This window comes from Prionailurus bengalensis, chromosome B4, assembly GCF_016509475.1.
Source record: "Prionailurus bengalensis isolate Pbe53 chromosome B4, Fcat_Pben_1.1_paternal_pri, whole genome shotgun sequence".
NCBI classification, from domain to species: Eukaryota; Metazoa; Chordata; class Mammalia; order Carnivora; family Felidae; genus Prionailurus; species Prionailurus bengalensis.
Window position 1 is genome coordinate 133,092,326 of NC_057358.1, and position 16,127 is coordinate 133,108,452.

At 61.6% G+C, this 16,127-nt stretch overlaps 1 protein-coding gene across 1 annotated transcript in view; it reads left to right on the forward strand.

Annotated features, from left to right (window-relative positions):
* CACNA1I (calcium voltage-gated channel subunit alpha1 I) overlaps positions 1 to 12,875 on the forward strand; it is a 115,724-nt gene extending 102,849 nt beyond the window's left edge. The window contains exons 30-37 of the mRNA XM_043562660.1: positions 1,728 to 1,806; positions 2,431 to 2,552; positions 3,059 to 3,397; positions 3,667 to 3,813; positions 4,189 to 4,311; positions 6,132 to 6,297; positions 7,815 to 8,014; positions 8,961 to 12,875. Of these exons, the coding sequence (XP_043418595.1) occupies positions 1,728 to 1,806; positions 2,431 to 2,552; positions 3,059 to 3,397; positions 3,667 to 3,813; positions 4,189 to 4,311; positions 6,132 to 6,297; positions 7,815 to 8,014; positions 8,961 to 9,590 (1,806 nt within the window). The 3' untranslated portion in view covers positions 9,591 to 12,875. The remainder of the gene's footprint in view (positions 1 to 1,727; positions 1,807 to 2,430; positions 2,553 to 3,058; positions 3,398 to 3,666; positions 3,814 to 4,188; positions 4,312 to 6,131; positions 6,298 to 7,814; positions 8,015 to 8,960) is intronic.
* Positions 12,876 to 16,127: the final 3,252 nt, after the last annotated feature.

Genomic DNA, 16,127 nt, shown 5'->3' on the forward strand with positions numbered 1-16,127 from the left:
CCCCTAGGCAATCCTGAGCTTGCACAGGGCACACGGAGATGCCCAGGAGGACCCAGCTTCAAGTAGGAAACATAATAGTCGTTAGAATTACATCAGCACCTTAATCCCCCATAATCTGTTAGCTGACCTTTCCTCCTCCATTCTATATAAAGTGGTAAGAAAATGACACTTCCCGCCAAGCCCCGCCCGAGGCAGAGGGAGGAGGCAACAAGGCAGGCTTCTCGGAGGAGGTGACTTGTGACCTGGGCTTTGAGGGGTGGGGCAGAGGCATTTACCAGGCAAAGGCAGAGGGACAGTTCTCCCTGCAGAGGGAACAACAGACTGTGCAGATGGCATCTGATTTCTGTGTGGCTGGAGTCTGGGGTTGGAAGGTTAGGCCGGGAAAGGGCCCACAGGGCTAGGTCGCAAAGGGCTTCGATGCCAGGACAGCAAACTTGGACTTCACCCTGTGGGCGGTGGGCTTCACGAGAGGTTCTGGACAAGGGAGGCCTCAGGCAGAGCTGCCTTTTAGAAGGTTGCTCTACTGACCGTGAGGCGAGTGGGTTGCAGGAGAGGCTGGGGGCAGGGAGGCCAGTGAGAAGGCTGCCGCAGCCGTGCAAGCACAGGGAGAGGCTGGAGGCGGAGGGAGGGCTTGATGGGGAAGGTGACGTCCGTCCTGGTTCAGAAGCGCGGCTCACCTGGGCCTGCGTAGGGAGGGAGGCTGACCCGAGGGCCAGGGCCGTGCCCAGTGCCTTGCTTTGTAGCTGCTTAAGAAGTGCTCGTACCGTTAATGAGTAGGGCATCTTTTAATTAGTCGGACACAATTGGCAGGCTTGTAGAGCAGCTCAGAAGGAAATCCTCCTCTGGAGCAGAGGAACGATAGGAGTTTGTGGCTAACGTGGTTTACCCTGTAGCAATCGACGCAAACCCCCTTCTGATTCTGTTCGTGCAGGCCTTCTGAGCGCTCTAGGAGGTATTCCATTTCCAGGGCAAGAGTATGTTCAAGCCTTGTCTTAACCATTGGCTGAGTTAAAGGCGGTCTCCGGTGTATGGATAGATTTGAAATAGGTTTGTCATCTGGGACGTTTTGTTCCCACAGGAGCTGTGGGATGGGGGTGGCTGGGTTTTGCAGGAAGCTTCTGGGGCTCACAATCCTGCACGACTCCTGTGTGCGCTTCTCTCCACGGCCAGGCCCCGTGCTGGCCTGAGGCGGCAGATGCGACTTAATCCAGCCATGTCCCTGCTCTCAAGGACTTCTCAGACCAGCAGAGGACAGGGACAGGGGTCCCCCGGTTACACGCACACTGTCAGACTGGAGGGACCCAGGAGGGCTTCGGGGAGGAGGCAGCCTGTTGCTGAGACTTCCCTGCCTCCCTCTCTGCCTTCAGGCAGGGGACACAGGTGTGTGGAGGGGCAGCTGTGAGCCTGCGGTCAGCCTGCTGGGTTTGGATCCCAGTCCTGCCACTTACTAGCTGTGTGACCTTGGGCAAGTCACTTCACCACTCAGTACGACTCTGTCTTAAGAATGGAGTAAAACGTAGCTCACGGATGGTCGTGTGGAGTGAACGAGCCGATGAATGCGAGGCGCTTGAACCAGCCGCCCACGGGAAAGGCTGCACAGCGTTTTGTTACTATTCTGTGCCCCGTGTGGGACCCGGCCTCCCCCGGGGAGGTCACTGCGGGGTGGCAGACATGGGCACTGGAGCCTGACCCTCAGGCTGGCCCCGCCCCGCCTGCTCTCCCCACAGGTGGGCAACCTGGGCCTTCTCTTCATGCTGCTTTTCTTTATCTACGCCGCCCTCGGCGTGGAGCTCTTCGGAAAGCTGGGTGAGTGACTCCGGAAGCAGACCTGGGCTGGGCGGGGGGGGTGGCATGGGGTGGAACAGGCCTGGAGGAGGGCCTTGGCAGGGTGGGGAGGCCTGAGACACCCGCAGAGCGTCACATCAGGGTCTCGGTGGTGGGGAGATGCCCCATCCTGAGGTGACCCTCGGCCGTCTACACCCTCCCCCGGGGACGGGTAGCAGCTTTTGAGAGATGCTAGCCTGGATCCACCTGTATCCTCCAGGCCTCTGCAGCAGACCCCTGACTTGGAGAACAGAGCGGGCAGGGCCCAGGCCGAGGGCAACATAGTCCATGCCGACCCAGCCCTGCACAGGGCTGGTTTCAGAAAGCGATGCTCCCTTGGGGGCTGGCCCTCACCCCTGTATCCTCTCTCTGAGGACCTGATATATGAGTGGGGGAAGGGGGCGGGGAGCCAGGCTCACCGGAGTCTGAGTGCCAGCTTGTGTGAGCCCTCCCTGAGCCTCAGTTTCTCCATCTGCGGGCGGGGCACGGTCCACACGCGCTTCTGAGGATCGGGGATTCCGAGACGGGGCCGGGAGGCCCGGGTGCAGGGTGGGCCAGGCAGGGGACTCTGCAGTGAGACGGGGCTGACCTCCTCTCTTCCCTCAGTCTGCAATGATGAGAACCCATGCGAGGGCATGAGCCGGCATGCTACCTTCGAGAACTTCGGCATGGCCTTCCTCACACTCTTCCAGGTCTCGACCGGCGATAACTGGAATGGGATCATGAAGGTACCCGTGGGGAGAGAGAAACCAGTCTGGGTTCTGGGAGCAAGGCTCCTGACAGCGCTCGCTCCTGGGACCCCTGCCTGCCCAGCGCCCCACTGTACACGGGAGGGGAGTGCTGGGCACCGGGAGGCAGAGGGACCTGCCTGGGGCTCTAAAGCTCAGCGAGGTGGCGATGAGCCCAGGATGCGTTCTGTCAGCTCCTAACTGCCACTCCGGGATCGGTGCTCCGCGTCTAGGGGACACGACTCTGCCCGAGGCCAGGGCTTGGGGCCCATAGCCCGGGGCTGGGGCTGCAGGCCTCGCTCCTCCTGGGTCCAGGCCCTGGAGCTGCTCCTCACCTGGCAGAGACTCTCTGGCTGTGGCCCCAGTCTGGCCTGGACTGGGCAGGGAGGGGCTCGTGGAGGGCGGGGATGGGGCCCCAGGTCCTCACCGGCCCCTCACCCGGCGCAGGAGGGAGGGGATGGGGCCCCGGCTCCTCACCGGCCCTCACTGACCCTCACCCGCCGCAGGACACGCTGCGGGACTGCACCCACGATGAGCGCAGCTGCCTGAGCAGCCTGCAGTTTGTGTCACCGCTGTACTTCGTCAGCTTCGTGCTCACGGCCCAGTTCGTGCTCATCAACGTGGTGGTGGCCGTGCTCATGAAGCACCTGGACGACAGCAACAAGGAGGCCCAGGAGGACGCCGAGATGGACGCCGAGCTGGAGCTCGAGATGGCCCACGGCCTGGGTCCCAGCCCGCGGCCGCCCACCAGCTCCCCGGGGGCGCCTGGCCGAGGCCCGGGCGGGCCGGGCGGCGGAGGTGACGCCGAGGGCCGCCTGTGCCGGCGCTGCTACTCTCCGGCCCAGGTGGGCAGGGGTGGAGAGGGCACGAGGGTCGCCGAGGGCGGCACTGCGGGGCTGGAGGGGCAGCTGGGCCTCCGAGGCCTCAGGCAGAGACCTCGGTCGTTTGGGCCCTGGCCTGCTCTGCCCCGCCGAAGGGGCGACCCTGTGACGAGGGGGTCGGGCCCAGGCCACGGGCGCAGAGAACCGGGAGGGCGGCCGAGCCTCGCCCACCCCACAGTCCCCGGACCCGGCCGATAATCCCGCCTGTCCCCACCCCGTCCCCGTCCGCCTAGGAGAACCTGTGGCTGGACAGCGTCTCTTTAATCATCAAGGACTCCTTGGAGGGGGAGCTGACCATCATCGACAACCTGTCCGGTTCCATCTTCCATCACTACTCCTCGCCGGCCGGCTGCGAGAAGTGTCACCACGACAAGCAAGAGGTGAGGGCAGCCTCGGAGGGAGCTGGCGCCTGGCGGTGGGGGCCAGCCCGAGGGAACAGCCTGGGCCCACTTGGCCAACGCCGGCCAGCTTCGAGGGGCACTGGGTCTGGGGGCAAGTGGGCCAGCTGCAGCATTCGCAGCCCACGGCAACAAGCCCGCCCTTGGGCCCAGCCCAGGCCTGGCACGCTGCCGGTTGTGATGCCATCGCGTTGACCCCCACCCCCTGCCCGGACCGGGCTCCCTGAGCGTGGTGGCGTAGCGCCCACGCTCAGCAGGTCTCTGCACCCCTAACCACCTGCCCGTGTCTTTCCGGAGGACCGCACCTGCCCCATCCCTGCCCCAGGGACGCACTGAGGCCGCCGCCCCTCCCCACAGGTGCAGCTGGCCGAGACGGAGGCCTTCTCCCTGAACTCAGACAAGTCCTCCTCCATCCTGCTGGGTGATGACCTGAGTCTGGAGGGCCCCACGGCCTGCCCACTCGGCCCCAAAGACAGCAGGGTGAGTGGCCCCGCGGGGCCTCTGCCTGGCAGTCCAGGACACTGCTGCTTCCCAGTGCACCATTTACGCTGCACCTGCTGTGTGGTGGGCCCCCATCTCTGGTGGGTCAGATGAGGGCAGTGGGACTCAGAGAGGTGGAGTGATTTATCTGAAGTCACACAGCAACAGGCCCAGCTAGGGCCCCAGTCATGGCAGTCAGTGGCCTCAGCCACTGCTCGTTTCTTTGGATATTTTTTATTTTTATTTATTTATTTTTTACATTTATTTATTTTTGAGAGACAGAGAGAGAGAGAGAGAGCACAAGTGAGGGAGGGGCAGAGAGAGGAGGAGACACAGAATCCGAAGCAGGCTCCGGGCTCCGAGGTGTCAGCACAGAGCCCCATGCAGAGGTCGAACTCACTAACCGGGAGATCATGACCTGAGCCGAAGTCGGACGCTCAACCGACTGAGCCACCCAGGCGCCCCTATTTGGATATTTGTTATTCATTTAATGGGAGTTGTTCCAAGCAGGACAAACCCATGGGGCGTAGGGGCTCAAGGCTGCAGAGAACGGAGGGGAGTGGGACCAGATGAAAGCGCCTACTGTGTGTCAGACGCTTACACTCAGGTTTTGTCTCCCGATTCTTGGTATTGGGGATTGGCCCCGTTTCGCACTTGAGTAAATGGGGGCTCCAAGGAGTGAGGCGGCTTGCGCACCCCACACAGCTGCAACGGCAGAACAGGGAGGCCAGCCCTGGGGCCGGTACCCAGCTTCTGCCCCTGAGATCGGCGGTCCGAGGAGGCCTGGAGAGCCGGAAGGGCCACTGGGTTCATCTTGCAGACTCAGGCGGGAGGGGTCTGCTGCTGGGCTTGTGACCTCGAGGCTGGGATGTAAGAGAATTGTGGAGGGGGAGGGGCACTGCCTGGCCTGAGGTAGGGGTGCAGTGGCCCTGCCCGTGAGAGCTCTTTCCCCTAGGCCCCCAGGGCAGACTGGGTTTGGCACCACTGTCCCCAGGGCCATCGTCCATCAGCTCCACCTTCTAGTTCCCTCCCTCCCTGCGCCCTCCCTCCCCTCCCTAACAGCTGACAACTCCTGCAGCCCCCACAGCCACCCAGCCCCTTCCTGCATCTCCCCGCACCCCTGTGCTTCTCCCCTACACAGGATGTCAGGGTCACCATTTCTGGGGCCTGGTTGGCCTTTGGTGGGTGTAGTCTGGTTTTGTTCTGGACTCATAGAGGAAGTCATGGGGGGTCCATCTGCCTTGGAAGGGGGCACTGAGGCAGCTCTGGAGGAGCTTGCTGGGTGGGGGTCACCTTGCCTGCAAGGCTGAGGAAAGGCCTAGGGAGTGCCGGAAGGACTGCCAGGCAGCTTCCGGGCGCCACAGCCAGGAAGGAGGGTTTACTCTGTCATTTATGGATGTGGAAGCGAAGGGACCTGTCCGAGAGATCGTGCTCACAGGGAGGCCCCGCAGTGCTCCACCTGTCTTCTGATCCCTTCACCAACCTGCACTTGACTTCTACACGGGGCCCAGGTCTGTACCAGGCACTCGGCTACAGAGACAAGGAAGACCCTTGGGGTCTCGAGGTCAAGAAAGGAGTGAGGGAGCAGGAAACTGCATCCTGCTTGGAACACCAGAGAGGGCTTCCTGGAAGTGGGGCCCTTTCACCGGGTCTTAGAAGATGACGATTGTGGGCAGGTGGAAGAGGCGAGAAGGCCATCTCGGGCAGTGGGAGCGGCCCGAGCATCGGGCCATGGAGCAGGGGCGTAAAGGCATCTGGGGCGGGCTCGGCCTCTGTCCCCTTCTCCACCACCCTGACCCGTCTCCCTCCCTTTCCTGTAGGGTGAGCCGGATGCCCCTGAGCCCATGCACGGAGGAGAGGGGGGCGAATGCTTCTTCCCCTTGTCCAACACGGCCGTCTCGTCGGATCCTGAGAACTTCCCGTGGGAGAGGGAGACTGTCCCATCCAACCCCGTCCGGTCCTGGCTGAAACATGAGAGCGACCGAGGTGAGGGTGGGGACCCCACCAGCTCCCCGCGGCCCCAGTCTCCGGCGACTGCTTCAGAGGGGCTGGCTGAGTGCTTTCCTTAGTGTCTTTGCCCAGCCTATTACATTGAGTCCAGCAAGAACCGGATGGGTACTTGACAATAAAAGATGGGACTCTCAGGTCTGAGGTAACCATGACAAAAGATCAATAATACAGAGAGGTGAGTTAGCAGTTATACCAGAAGCCCAGGAGATTCATGGTGAGCTCCTAGGAGCTGTGGTGAAAAGGGAAACAGGTCACACAAAGCTCTCATTAAACAGAAGGAAAATTATCCAAAATGACGCCAAATTATCATAGTGATTTTATAGAGCTGAAATTGAGAGGTGTTTGTCCCACAGATCTCACAGAAGGAGATGTTGAACAACAGAAAGCCTCATGGCCTCAGTAGCCCTTTTGTAGAATGTCCTGAAATGTATCCTTCGGCCCCGCCTTCAGCATCCTGTGTTTGTGCTTTGAGCTTCTGGCTGGGCTGTGGGCACGAGGAGAGGACCGAGTTCATCTGTCCATCGTTCGGGTTCACCTTCACCTCTAGTCCCCTTGGAGGGTGATGGGAATCTGGTTCCCCAGCACTGGCTGGGGAAGAGGGCAGAGAGAGGAGCTCAGCAGAAGAGAGACTCCCAAGACCCTGGGCCCACCCCAAGTACTTTTCTGGAAGGCCTGGCATGGAGTGCCTTCTGGGAGCTGGGGGTGGAGTGACTTTTCCAAGGACTCTCCCTAAAACCAACCTTGGTGGTTGAGGTACCAAGACCCCAGACCCCAGGCTTCCTGGACCAGAAGTCAGGGCACAGGACCCAAGAGCCATTCTGATGGAATGAAATCCCATCCCCTTTAGTTAATCATTCATTTGTGTGTTCCTTAAATAATAAGATGATATAGAATAGGAACCCCTCCTCCCCTGGCTGGGGGCATTCAAGCTGTCTAGCCATCTTGGCTCTGCCCCAGGTCTGCCCCAGCCCTCCTCTCACCCTCTCCTTGCCCCTCTCCATCCCCAGCAGAGCAGACCAGACAGGTCCAGCAGCATTCCGTCTGCTCTGCCCATCCAGTGCAGTGCCCACCCTGCCCGCCCTCCCAGAGGGGTCCCCAGGTTTGGCTCTCAGAGGGTGTCCAGACCCTCAGAGGGTGGCTGATCATAGCAGGCATGTGCCGTGCACCTGGTCCCGGGCTGGGAGCCCCACAGCTGGCTCTGCTCTTACAGCCTTCTCTCCACCCCTTCAAGTAGGCCTGTGGTCCCTGTTTCGCAGAGGAAGGAAACCAGGGGGCCTGGGGCCTGGGTCCGCTGGCTCTAAAGGCTTGCTTTTGCGCGTGCCAGGAGTCACAGGGGTTTCGCAGTGGAGACACCAACTCTCAGAGAGGGAGACTTACCCACGGTCTCACAGTCATTTTGTTAGGAAGCCCTCTCTGCCTGCGGGCCTAGAACCCAGCGTCCAGGGACCCACCAGCCTGAGCCCTCTCCCCCCCCTCCTCTCCTCCTTCCCCAGCTGCACCCCCGACTCCCTTCTCCCCGGATGCCTCCAGCCCGCTCCTGCCCATGCCTGCGGAGTTCTTCCACCCTGCTGTGTCTGCCAGCCAGAAAGGGCAGGAGAAGGTGGCTGGCGCTGGGACGCTCCCCAAGATTGCCCTGCAGGGCTCCTGGGCATCCCTGCGGTCGCCGAATGTCAACTGCACCCTCCTCCGGCAGGTATGGGCGCCTCCCCGTCTCCAGGGGCTCTCCTGCTGGGGAACATCTGAGTGTGACCTTGATGTCCAGGTGGAGGTGGAGGGGCAGATCTGGGGGATGGGAGGTCTGGCCTGCAGGACCTCCTGTACAGCATTGGCCAGGGCCACCTCCTGGGCAGGCAGAGGGCACAGAGCGGACAGGCTCTGTGGGTGCCGGGGCTCAGGGAGGAGCAGGAGCTGCCCCGGCTCACACAGTATGACAGCAGCCGAGCTGGGCACGGCGCTGGTCCCACCGCTGACCCCAGCTTTGTGCCAGGCTGTGTGCTAGGCTGGGAGGCTGCACGCTGGACTGCTTAGTTTCTGTGTTGCAGGGGTGCGAGAGGGGAGATGGGAAGCCAAAATAAATGCATAAAAAGGACAGTCGATTTGAGAGTGATGCATGCTAGAGAGGATGTTGCATCGGGAAGGGGCTCTGCGGGGAGCATTTCAAGGCTCTGGGAAGGCAGTGTGGGGTGAGCTATGTGGGTGTCTGGGGAAGAGATTTCCAGGCAGCAGGGGCTGGGGCTGGGGGGTGGGGTTAGGGACTGGGGGCAGGCAAGGGGGAGATTGGTGGGAAGGAAGGTCCCAGAGGGGTGGGGTGGGGCCCTGAGGCTACGGTGTGTGACAGTGTGACCGATGTGATTGCATTTGAGTAAAATGACCCTGGTTCCCAGCTGAGGACCGGAGGAGCCCGGTGGGGCAGGGAACCCAGTCGGAGGCCACCGCCAGTGACCTCCTTGAGGACCACCCAGAAGCGCAGATGGGTGGTGGAGGGGAGAGGCTGTGGGGTCCTGGACGTATTCGGGAGGGAGTTCCTGAGGCTCGGGAGGGGCTGAACGTGCCTGTGTCCCTGGGATGGGCAGGCCGCCGGAGGAGGGGCAGGGCTGGGGGACACTGCGCGGCCCCCAGCCCCTGTTGCCTCCCTGCAGGCCACGGGGAGCGACACGTCGTTGGAGGCCAGCCGCAGCAGCTCGGCCGGCAGCCTGCAGACCACGCTGGAGGACAGCCTGACCCTGAGCGACAGTCCCCGGCGCGCCCTGGGGCCCCCGGCCCCCGCACTGGGCCCGCGGGCCGGCCTGTCGCCCGCCGCCCGCCGCCGCCTCAGCCTGCGGGGCCGGGGCCTCTTCACCCTGCGCGGGCTGCGGGCGCACCAGCGCAGCCACAGCAGCGGCGGCTCCACCAGCCCGGGCTGCACCCACCACGACTCCATGGACCCCTCGGACGAGGAGGGCGCGGGCGGCCGGGGCGGCGCGGGCGGCGGGGGCGCGGGCAGCGAGCACTCGGAGACCCTCAGCAGCCTGTCGCTCACGTCCCTCTTCGGGCCGCCGCCCCCGCCGCCGGGGCTCACGCCCGCCCGCAGGTTCAGCAGCACCAGCAGCCTGGCCGCCGGCCCCGGCCGCCCGCGCGCCCCCTCGCGGCCCCGCGGCCTGGCCCGGAGCCCCTCCTGGGCCGCCGACCGCAGCAAGGACGCGCCGGGCCCGGCCCCCTCGCGGCCCGAGCTGCCGCCCGCCCCGGGAGAGCTGCAGCCGGGGGAGGCCGCCAGCAAGAGGAAGAGATGAAGGCTGCAGGGGCCCGGCCGGACGCCCCGTCTCACCTTCTTTACCTCAGGAGCCAGGGGGGCAGGCAGCAATACTTCGGCCACAAGCTGGGGGTCGCGCAGGGGCCGGCCAGCGCCAGGCCGCCGAGAGGGTGGGCTTGAGCAGGGTCTGGGTTAGCCGAGGCTCGGTGGTGGCCCCAGCCGTGGCCCAGCCGTGGTCCTTCCCGTGCATATACATAATATATATATGCATATATAGAGAGAGAGACAGACATATATATTTATTTATTTTTTTTACTGAGAGCTTATGATTTCCAGAAAGTGCTAAAGTTGGGGGGTGCAGGCCGGTGCCCGGACAGGGCCTTTGCCTGATGCTTAGGACCCAGGCCAAACCTACCCCAGGGCAGATGGGGCTGCTGGCATGATAATGGCTGAGCTTTCTGGTGTCTCCCCTGGGTTGGGAGTAGTTTGGGAGAGGCTCTCAGGCCTCTGAAGTTCCCATGGCTGGGGAGACAGGCCCAGAAGAAGAGGTGAAATTCAGGGTGCGTTTTTTTTTCCTTTAAAGAAGAAACGCCGCTAAGATCCTCCCCCCACGTATTTTGGGGTGTCTGTCTTGTTCCTGACTGTCTAGTTGTTGTGAACAGTCTTTTGTAGATGCCCCAGAGCACACTCTTAGTCAACCAGTTAGACGTCTTTCTTTAGGAAAATCAGGGGTGAATAGTTGTAATTTCTTAGCACAGGGGTGGGGGTGGAGGGCAGCTCCAAGGCTGGGCAGGGGGCTCAGCCAGTGGGCACTTCCAGGGGTGGGGGTCTGCCATGGCTTTGCCCCCAGGAAGGCCGAGGGCAGGCACGGAGGCTGCAGGAGAGAGGAAGGGGAAAGGGTATTAAGCAGGCCATGAGATGCTTGGAGGTCAAGAGTACCTGCCTGGTCTGTGCTGGCCAGGGTGCCCTGCGGGCCCCCTGGGCTCAGACAGTCAGTGACAGTTACTTAACTACCTTTTACCCTCCAGGCGGACCTTGGGTCATGGTCATTCTGAGAGGTCCTGCTCCCCGCTGACCCCCTGAGCAGCTCTGCCCCCCTCCTGTGGAGTTCAGGGAGAAGCAGACCTGATAAGATTCTAAGCAGGGGCGGGGGCACCTGCCTAGCCTTAGGACCAGCCCCACTCCCCTGTCCCCACCACTTTCCCAGGCTACAGATCAAGTTTCAAATAGCAGTGCTTCCCAAATGGGTTCACAGATGGGTGTTTTTTTCTTTTATTTGAAGAGTTACGCATTTATTTCAGTATTTATTAGGAAATAAACAGCACATTGGACCCACCATTTCCAGACCTTGCTTAGGTCAAGGCAAAGTTTTCAAAAGCGAATGGATTTAAGGCGACTTTGAAGAAGGACATTGGGAGTGTGGTGGAGGAGGTTGTCTGCAGACAGGCAGAGTCCTGGGGAGGGGGAAGGCTGCAAGTTTGGGGGACACTGCACTTCAGCAATAACCAGGCCCTTCGCCTTTGCGAGATCTCCTCAATGGCTTCTGCTGGGCCCTGCCGAGGGGGCCCCGTTCCCAAACCCTGACCTTAAAGAACTTGCCTTCAGGCCAGGCTGGCGAGTGGTACTGGGCGGTTGGCTGCCTGGATGGGCTCCGGTCCCTCCTGGGCACTTGGGGCCTGGACGCTGCAGCCCAGGGAGGAGGTAATGGGTGGCTCGAGCTTTGCGGTCTGTAAAGCGTTTCCCTTCGGAGATGGCGTGGGGGGTGGCGCAGGGTGAGCCCTGGAGCCTCTGGAGCTTTGCCGTCCTCACCCAGAAGCGCGGACGGTGGGCCGCCATGAGGACGCCAAGGTGACGCCCAAGCAAGGAACCCCCCTCCCAGGATGGCGGCCTCCGGGGTGAGGGGTCGGCCGGGCCCTCCCGCTCAGGGAGCGTGTAGACCCCAGGGGTCTTGTCTGCACCTGCTCCTGCCGGCTCCTCGGCTGGTGGGGGAGGCCGGACCCGCCCCCCAAGCTGCCCGCTCCAGGAGCCTTGTGCCGCCTCCCTTGCCGTGCTGATTGTTTTGTTACGGGGTGCCCCTCCAGGGCAGAAGAGGTCACAGGTAGCTCTGCCTCACCCTCCCTCCCAGCACTGCTCTGGCCCTGAGCGATCGCGGCCAGAGGGGAGACAGCGTGCCTGTCCACATGTTCCTGGACGGGCGTGTGCTGGAACCTGGAAGAGGGACGTGGGACCCGGAAAGGCCGAGTGGAGGACAGACTGGGGTTCGAGGGTTGGCATCCGGTGCTGGTCAGCAGCGTCCAGTTTCTGGGCCCAGGCGTCATCTTCTTTAACCCGCACGGCGGCCCTGAGCCGCATGTGCTGCTGTTCCACACACAGACCGGGGAAGTGGCTTCCTTAGTGTCACCAGGTTAACCTGGTTAACCAGGGTGGCCGGGGCGGGGGGGGGGGGAGGTCACGGGAGATGGCGTTTCTTCCTGGAGTGCTCCAGATGCTATTCCCAGGCGCTTGGCTTTGTTCCTGTGAGCTCCTGTGTACAGGAGTTAGGGTATTAGCCGTGATTGCCTGGCTGGGACAAGCCAAAATGGTTAAGGGTTGGCTGGATGGTCCCTCTGCCCTCCTGATTCTGCGACCTGTTCATCACAAAAGCACAAACTTACCCTAAGTCGCACAGATCTGGCCCCGGGGAGAGCGGAGAACTTGGTGCCGGCACCCCAAGCCATCTGCTCGCGGGGCTCTGTGGAGTGGTGGCTGGCGGGAGCCTCGGCACCCCCACAGATGGACCCAAGACCCGAAGGGGCCGTGGCCTGCCGTGGTCAAACCCTCTTCCTGTCCCCTCCCTGGGCCGCCTTTGCGCCTGGCGGCCCCCTAAAGGATGAAGCGTGCACGGTTTCAGCCCGTTGGCCCGTCCTCCCGCCAGATCCTTCCCCTAGAGCCTTCTGTGTCCAGGGCCACCTCCGGCCCTCTTTGCTGCGCTGTGTAAGGGCTTGGGGTCTTAGAAGCCGCTCTTTAGCCCAGATACACGTACTTTTTTTTTTTTTTTTTTTTTGTCTTTGTGCAATAATCAGTGTTCCTGGTGGAGCCTCAGCTTAGCTGCGGCCTGGAGAGGAGGCGGAGGGCGCCTCCTCCAGGAAGCCCTCAGCCTGGCCCTGCCGCTGTGACTATCGCACTCCCAGTCGCTGTACAGTTTCTATGGTGTGAATGAACTTCCCTCCTGGTTGCTGACGGCGCTGGTCCCTGCTGGCCCAGATGGCCCGGGCATAGAGAAACCAAGTGGCAGCTCCCACCGTGTTGTTTTGAATAAAAACCCAGAAGCCTATTTCAGAAATTTTCTACGTGTCTGTGCTGTTCTTTTTGTAGCAGGGTGGGTGTCGAGCTGGGGGGGTTCCCAGGGGTGGGGTGGTGATAGGTTTCCTCCATCATGTTCAAGCTGTGGGGCTTAGGGTGTCTGGGACCTAGAAAAAATGCCCCCATGGAAAGGTCCTCCCATGGCTGAGGTCTACTGGGCTGGGGAGGGGGCAGAGCCTGGCTCTCCTGCTCTGATTCCGTAGCTAAGATGCTGGGCCTGTGTGGGAGTAATCTACTCACCTTTGGTACTGTTAACTGAATTCATATTATGGATCTTATTAGGACTCTCTCGGCTGCAAGGACAAAAACCCAATTCGAATGAGTGTTAAGCATAAAAGGAAGAGCCAGAGAGAGAGAAAAGGAAAAAGGAGAGGAAACAAAAAAATAAGAAGAAACGACTTAGTGGTTCAAGTAGCTAAAAAGCCCAGAGATGGTGTCGGCTTCAGGTATAGTTGGATCAAGGGCTCCAACTATGTTAATAGGACACAGCCTCTCTTCACCTCTTGGATCAGCTTCCTTCTATGTTTGCTCCCCTCCTCCCCTAGTGGCCAGCAGCAGCCCAGGCTTAGGGCCTGTCTACCCATCCCCAGATGAATGACAGCTTCTCTCCCTGACAGTCTGGCAAAGTCCATGGAATCTCATCAGCTGACTTGGGTATGTGCTATGGAGATGCCATGCTCTGGTTGGCCAAGCCTGAACTCTGGGATCCAGGGGTGGGGGTGACCCACCTGCCTAGGAGCAGGAAAGGACAGACTGCTGTGTACTTGCCGGGAGGAGGGAACACGCCAGGCCTGGGGTGTGGTCCCTGGGATGGGCAACTGTCACAGCTGCCCTCCAAGATGAGGCAAGAGGCCCAGAGAAGTCCGGAGACTGGACATCCACAGGCTGAGAGCAGAACAGCCAAGCTGGTGGCGAGAGGGGCTGCCCATCCCCACCAGCCTTGTCTGGGCCTCTTGTCCCCCGCATGTATCCTTTCTCTCCCTGGGGGCATGGCCGGGGCAGGGACATGGGGGCATTGGGTGTGACCTTCAGGGCAGCACCTCCGTCTCTGAGGCCCTGCCCACTCTGAAGAATGGGGGTGAGCTAAGGCTACCTTTTGTCCTCTCACCCCGTGTCCCCCGTTTTTGCCTTGTGATCCCTTTCCGGTGGCCGCTGCCGCTCTCGGAGATAATAGCGAAATCTGCCACCGTCCAGGTTCCTCCGAGGGAGCCGGACGTGGTGCTCCAGGCTGACTGCCAACCTGCTCAGAGCACTAGGCTCTCCCTGCTCTGGGTGTCTCGAGGCGGGGGCACCCCCGAAAGGCCTTTCTACCTGGGCATCTGCCTCCCTGCAGACGAAGCGGGGGGTGCAGGGAGAGGTGGTGAACCTGAGGCGTATGCACAGGTGCAGCGAGTGTACCTGAGTGCAGGTCCCAACACCTGCTGCGGTGCCCGGATCTGTGAGAGCAGGCCTGGCCCCAGCTCCCGGCTGCCTGCCGTCATCCAGAGAGGGATCTTACCCCCACTTTCTACCTGTCTGAACCCTGGGGCCCTGGACCAGCGGGCTGCCCCTCCTGAGCCTCACCCCTCACCTGTGAGGCCTGGCTTAGCCGCCCAGCTGTGGATCCCGGGCTGAGAGGTCCCCAGGGAACCTTGGCTTCTGTGGACCCCTGGCTTCAGCCCCTCCTCTCCCAGCCCCTTGAGACAGAGCTGCTGGATCCCCCCACCTGGCGCCTCAGACCCCATGTGTCCCAAACCCCGAGATGGCCTTCCCCAATCACCCAGCCCCTCCTGAAAACCAGGATGCTGGCCGCAACTCCTCCCTCTGCCTCTGCCACCATCGACCCATCACCAAGCCGGCCCTTCTGCCTGCCGCGAGCCTCTCCGGATCGCCCACTCTGCTGCCTGCTAAGGCGTCTCAGCACCTGGGGTGCCCCTGCATGGTCACAGACCTCCCAGAGCCAGTATGAGCTCCTCTGATCCACAGCTCCCAGCAGCCAGCACGGGGCTCCCACCAGACAGACCCAGGGGCCCCTTCTCCAGGGCTCCAGGCTGCCGGCGAGAGGAAGTCCTGACCCCTCAGCTGGCACGTCCTCGATCACTGCCTCGTTTCCCCATCCCGCCACTGCCTCCTTGTTCCCGGGACCCTTGTGGTCAGGCCTTTCCAAGGCCTTTCCCTCTGGGGGCCACCCACACGCTGCCCACCCCACACCTCTCCCCCCAGCCCGGGCCTCTCTCTGGCCGCTGCCTTGCCCTGCCGCCTGCCAGAGGGAGGGCCCAGGTCTGGGGCAAGAGAGGCAGGTGGGCGGGGCCCCCGGTCTGACAGACCTCGGCTGACAGATCGGAGGCCTCAGGCAAGCTCTGGCTTCATTCCCTCCGCTAACACTTGTGAGGAAGATAAGCTAGTGGGTCCCGATCCAGCTGGATGCTGGGGCCACAGAGAAGAACCCAGTGCGGCCCTGTCTGTGGTTCCTTCCACACGGGCCCCAGCCACTGTGCCCAAGCCCCACGCATGGCAGGGTGACCAGTGTTGGGGAACACAGGCCCCATGGCAGTAGCCCCTTGGCTGAGTGGGCACCCGGTTTACTCCTTCTGTCCCAACTCTGTCTAAACATGGCCTTGGCCCTGACCACCTGGGCCTGTCCTCAGCGTCCTGTAGGACGAGGCCCACCCTCCAGCGCCTCACCTGTTCCCTTTCTCCCCATTCCCTGGCGAACCCTTACCGTTCTGTTCTAATCTCAAATGTCACTTCTTCCAGGAAGCCTCCCAAGCTGCTCCGTGGCTTTGTCTGCTGCCTGGCTGCGTCCCAGCTCAAAGACAGTGACCATCGTCCCTCCTCCCAGCCCAGAGCTTGGTGCCAGGCTGAGCCTCAGCAAATGTCAGCTACGTGCCTGTGTTTTGGAAGCAGAAGAGATCTCGGAGGCCAGCTAAACCCATCTCTCATTTCTCTACCAGAGGAAGCCGAGGCCCAGAGAGACAGAACGGTGTACTCTGGGTCACACAGGGAGGCAGTGCCAGGGGTGACTGTCACTTGCGTGGCCACGGCCCCCTCTGCAGCTGCTGTGTCCCCGGGGAGCAGGGCCCTGCTTTGTTTTCCTCTCCCTTACCCATTAATAATAGGATTAAGAGCAAGTTGTTGCCAAGGAGAGAGACTGACTTTAAAAAACCGACCCAAGCACACTTTAAGAGAATGAAAAACTTCAGCCATCAGCACTTTTTTTTTAGACCCGAATTCATGAATTTTAACCAAATAGGCA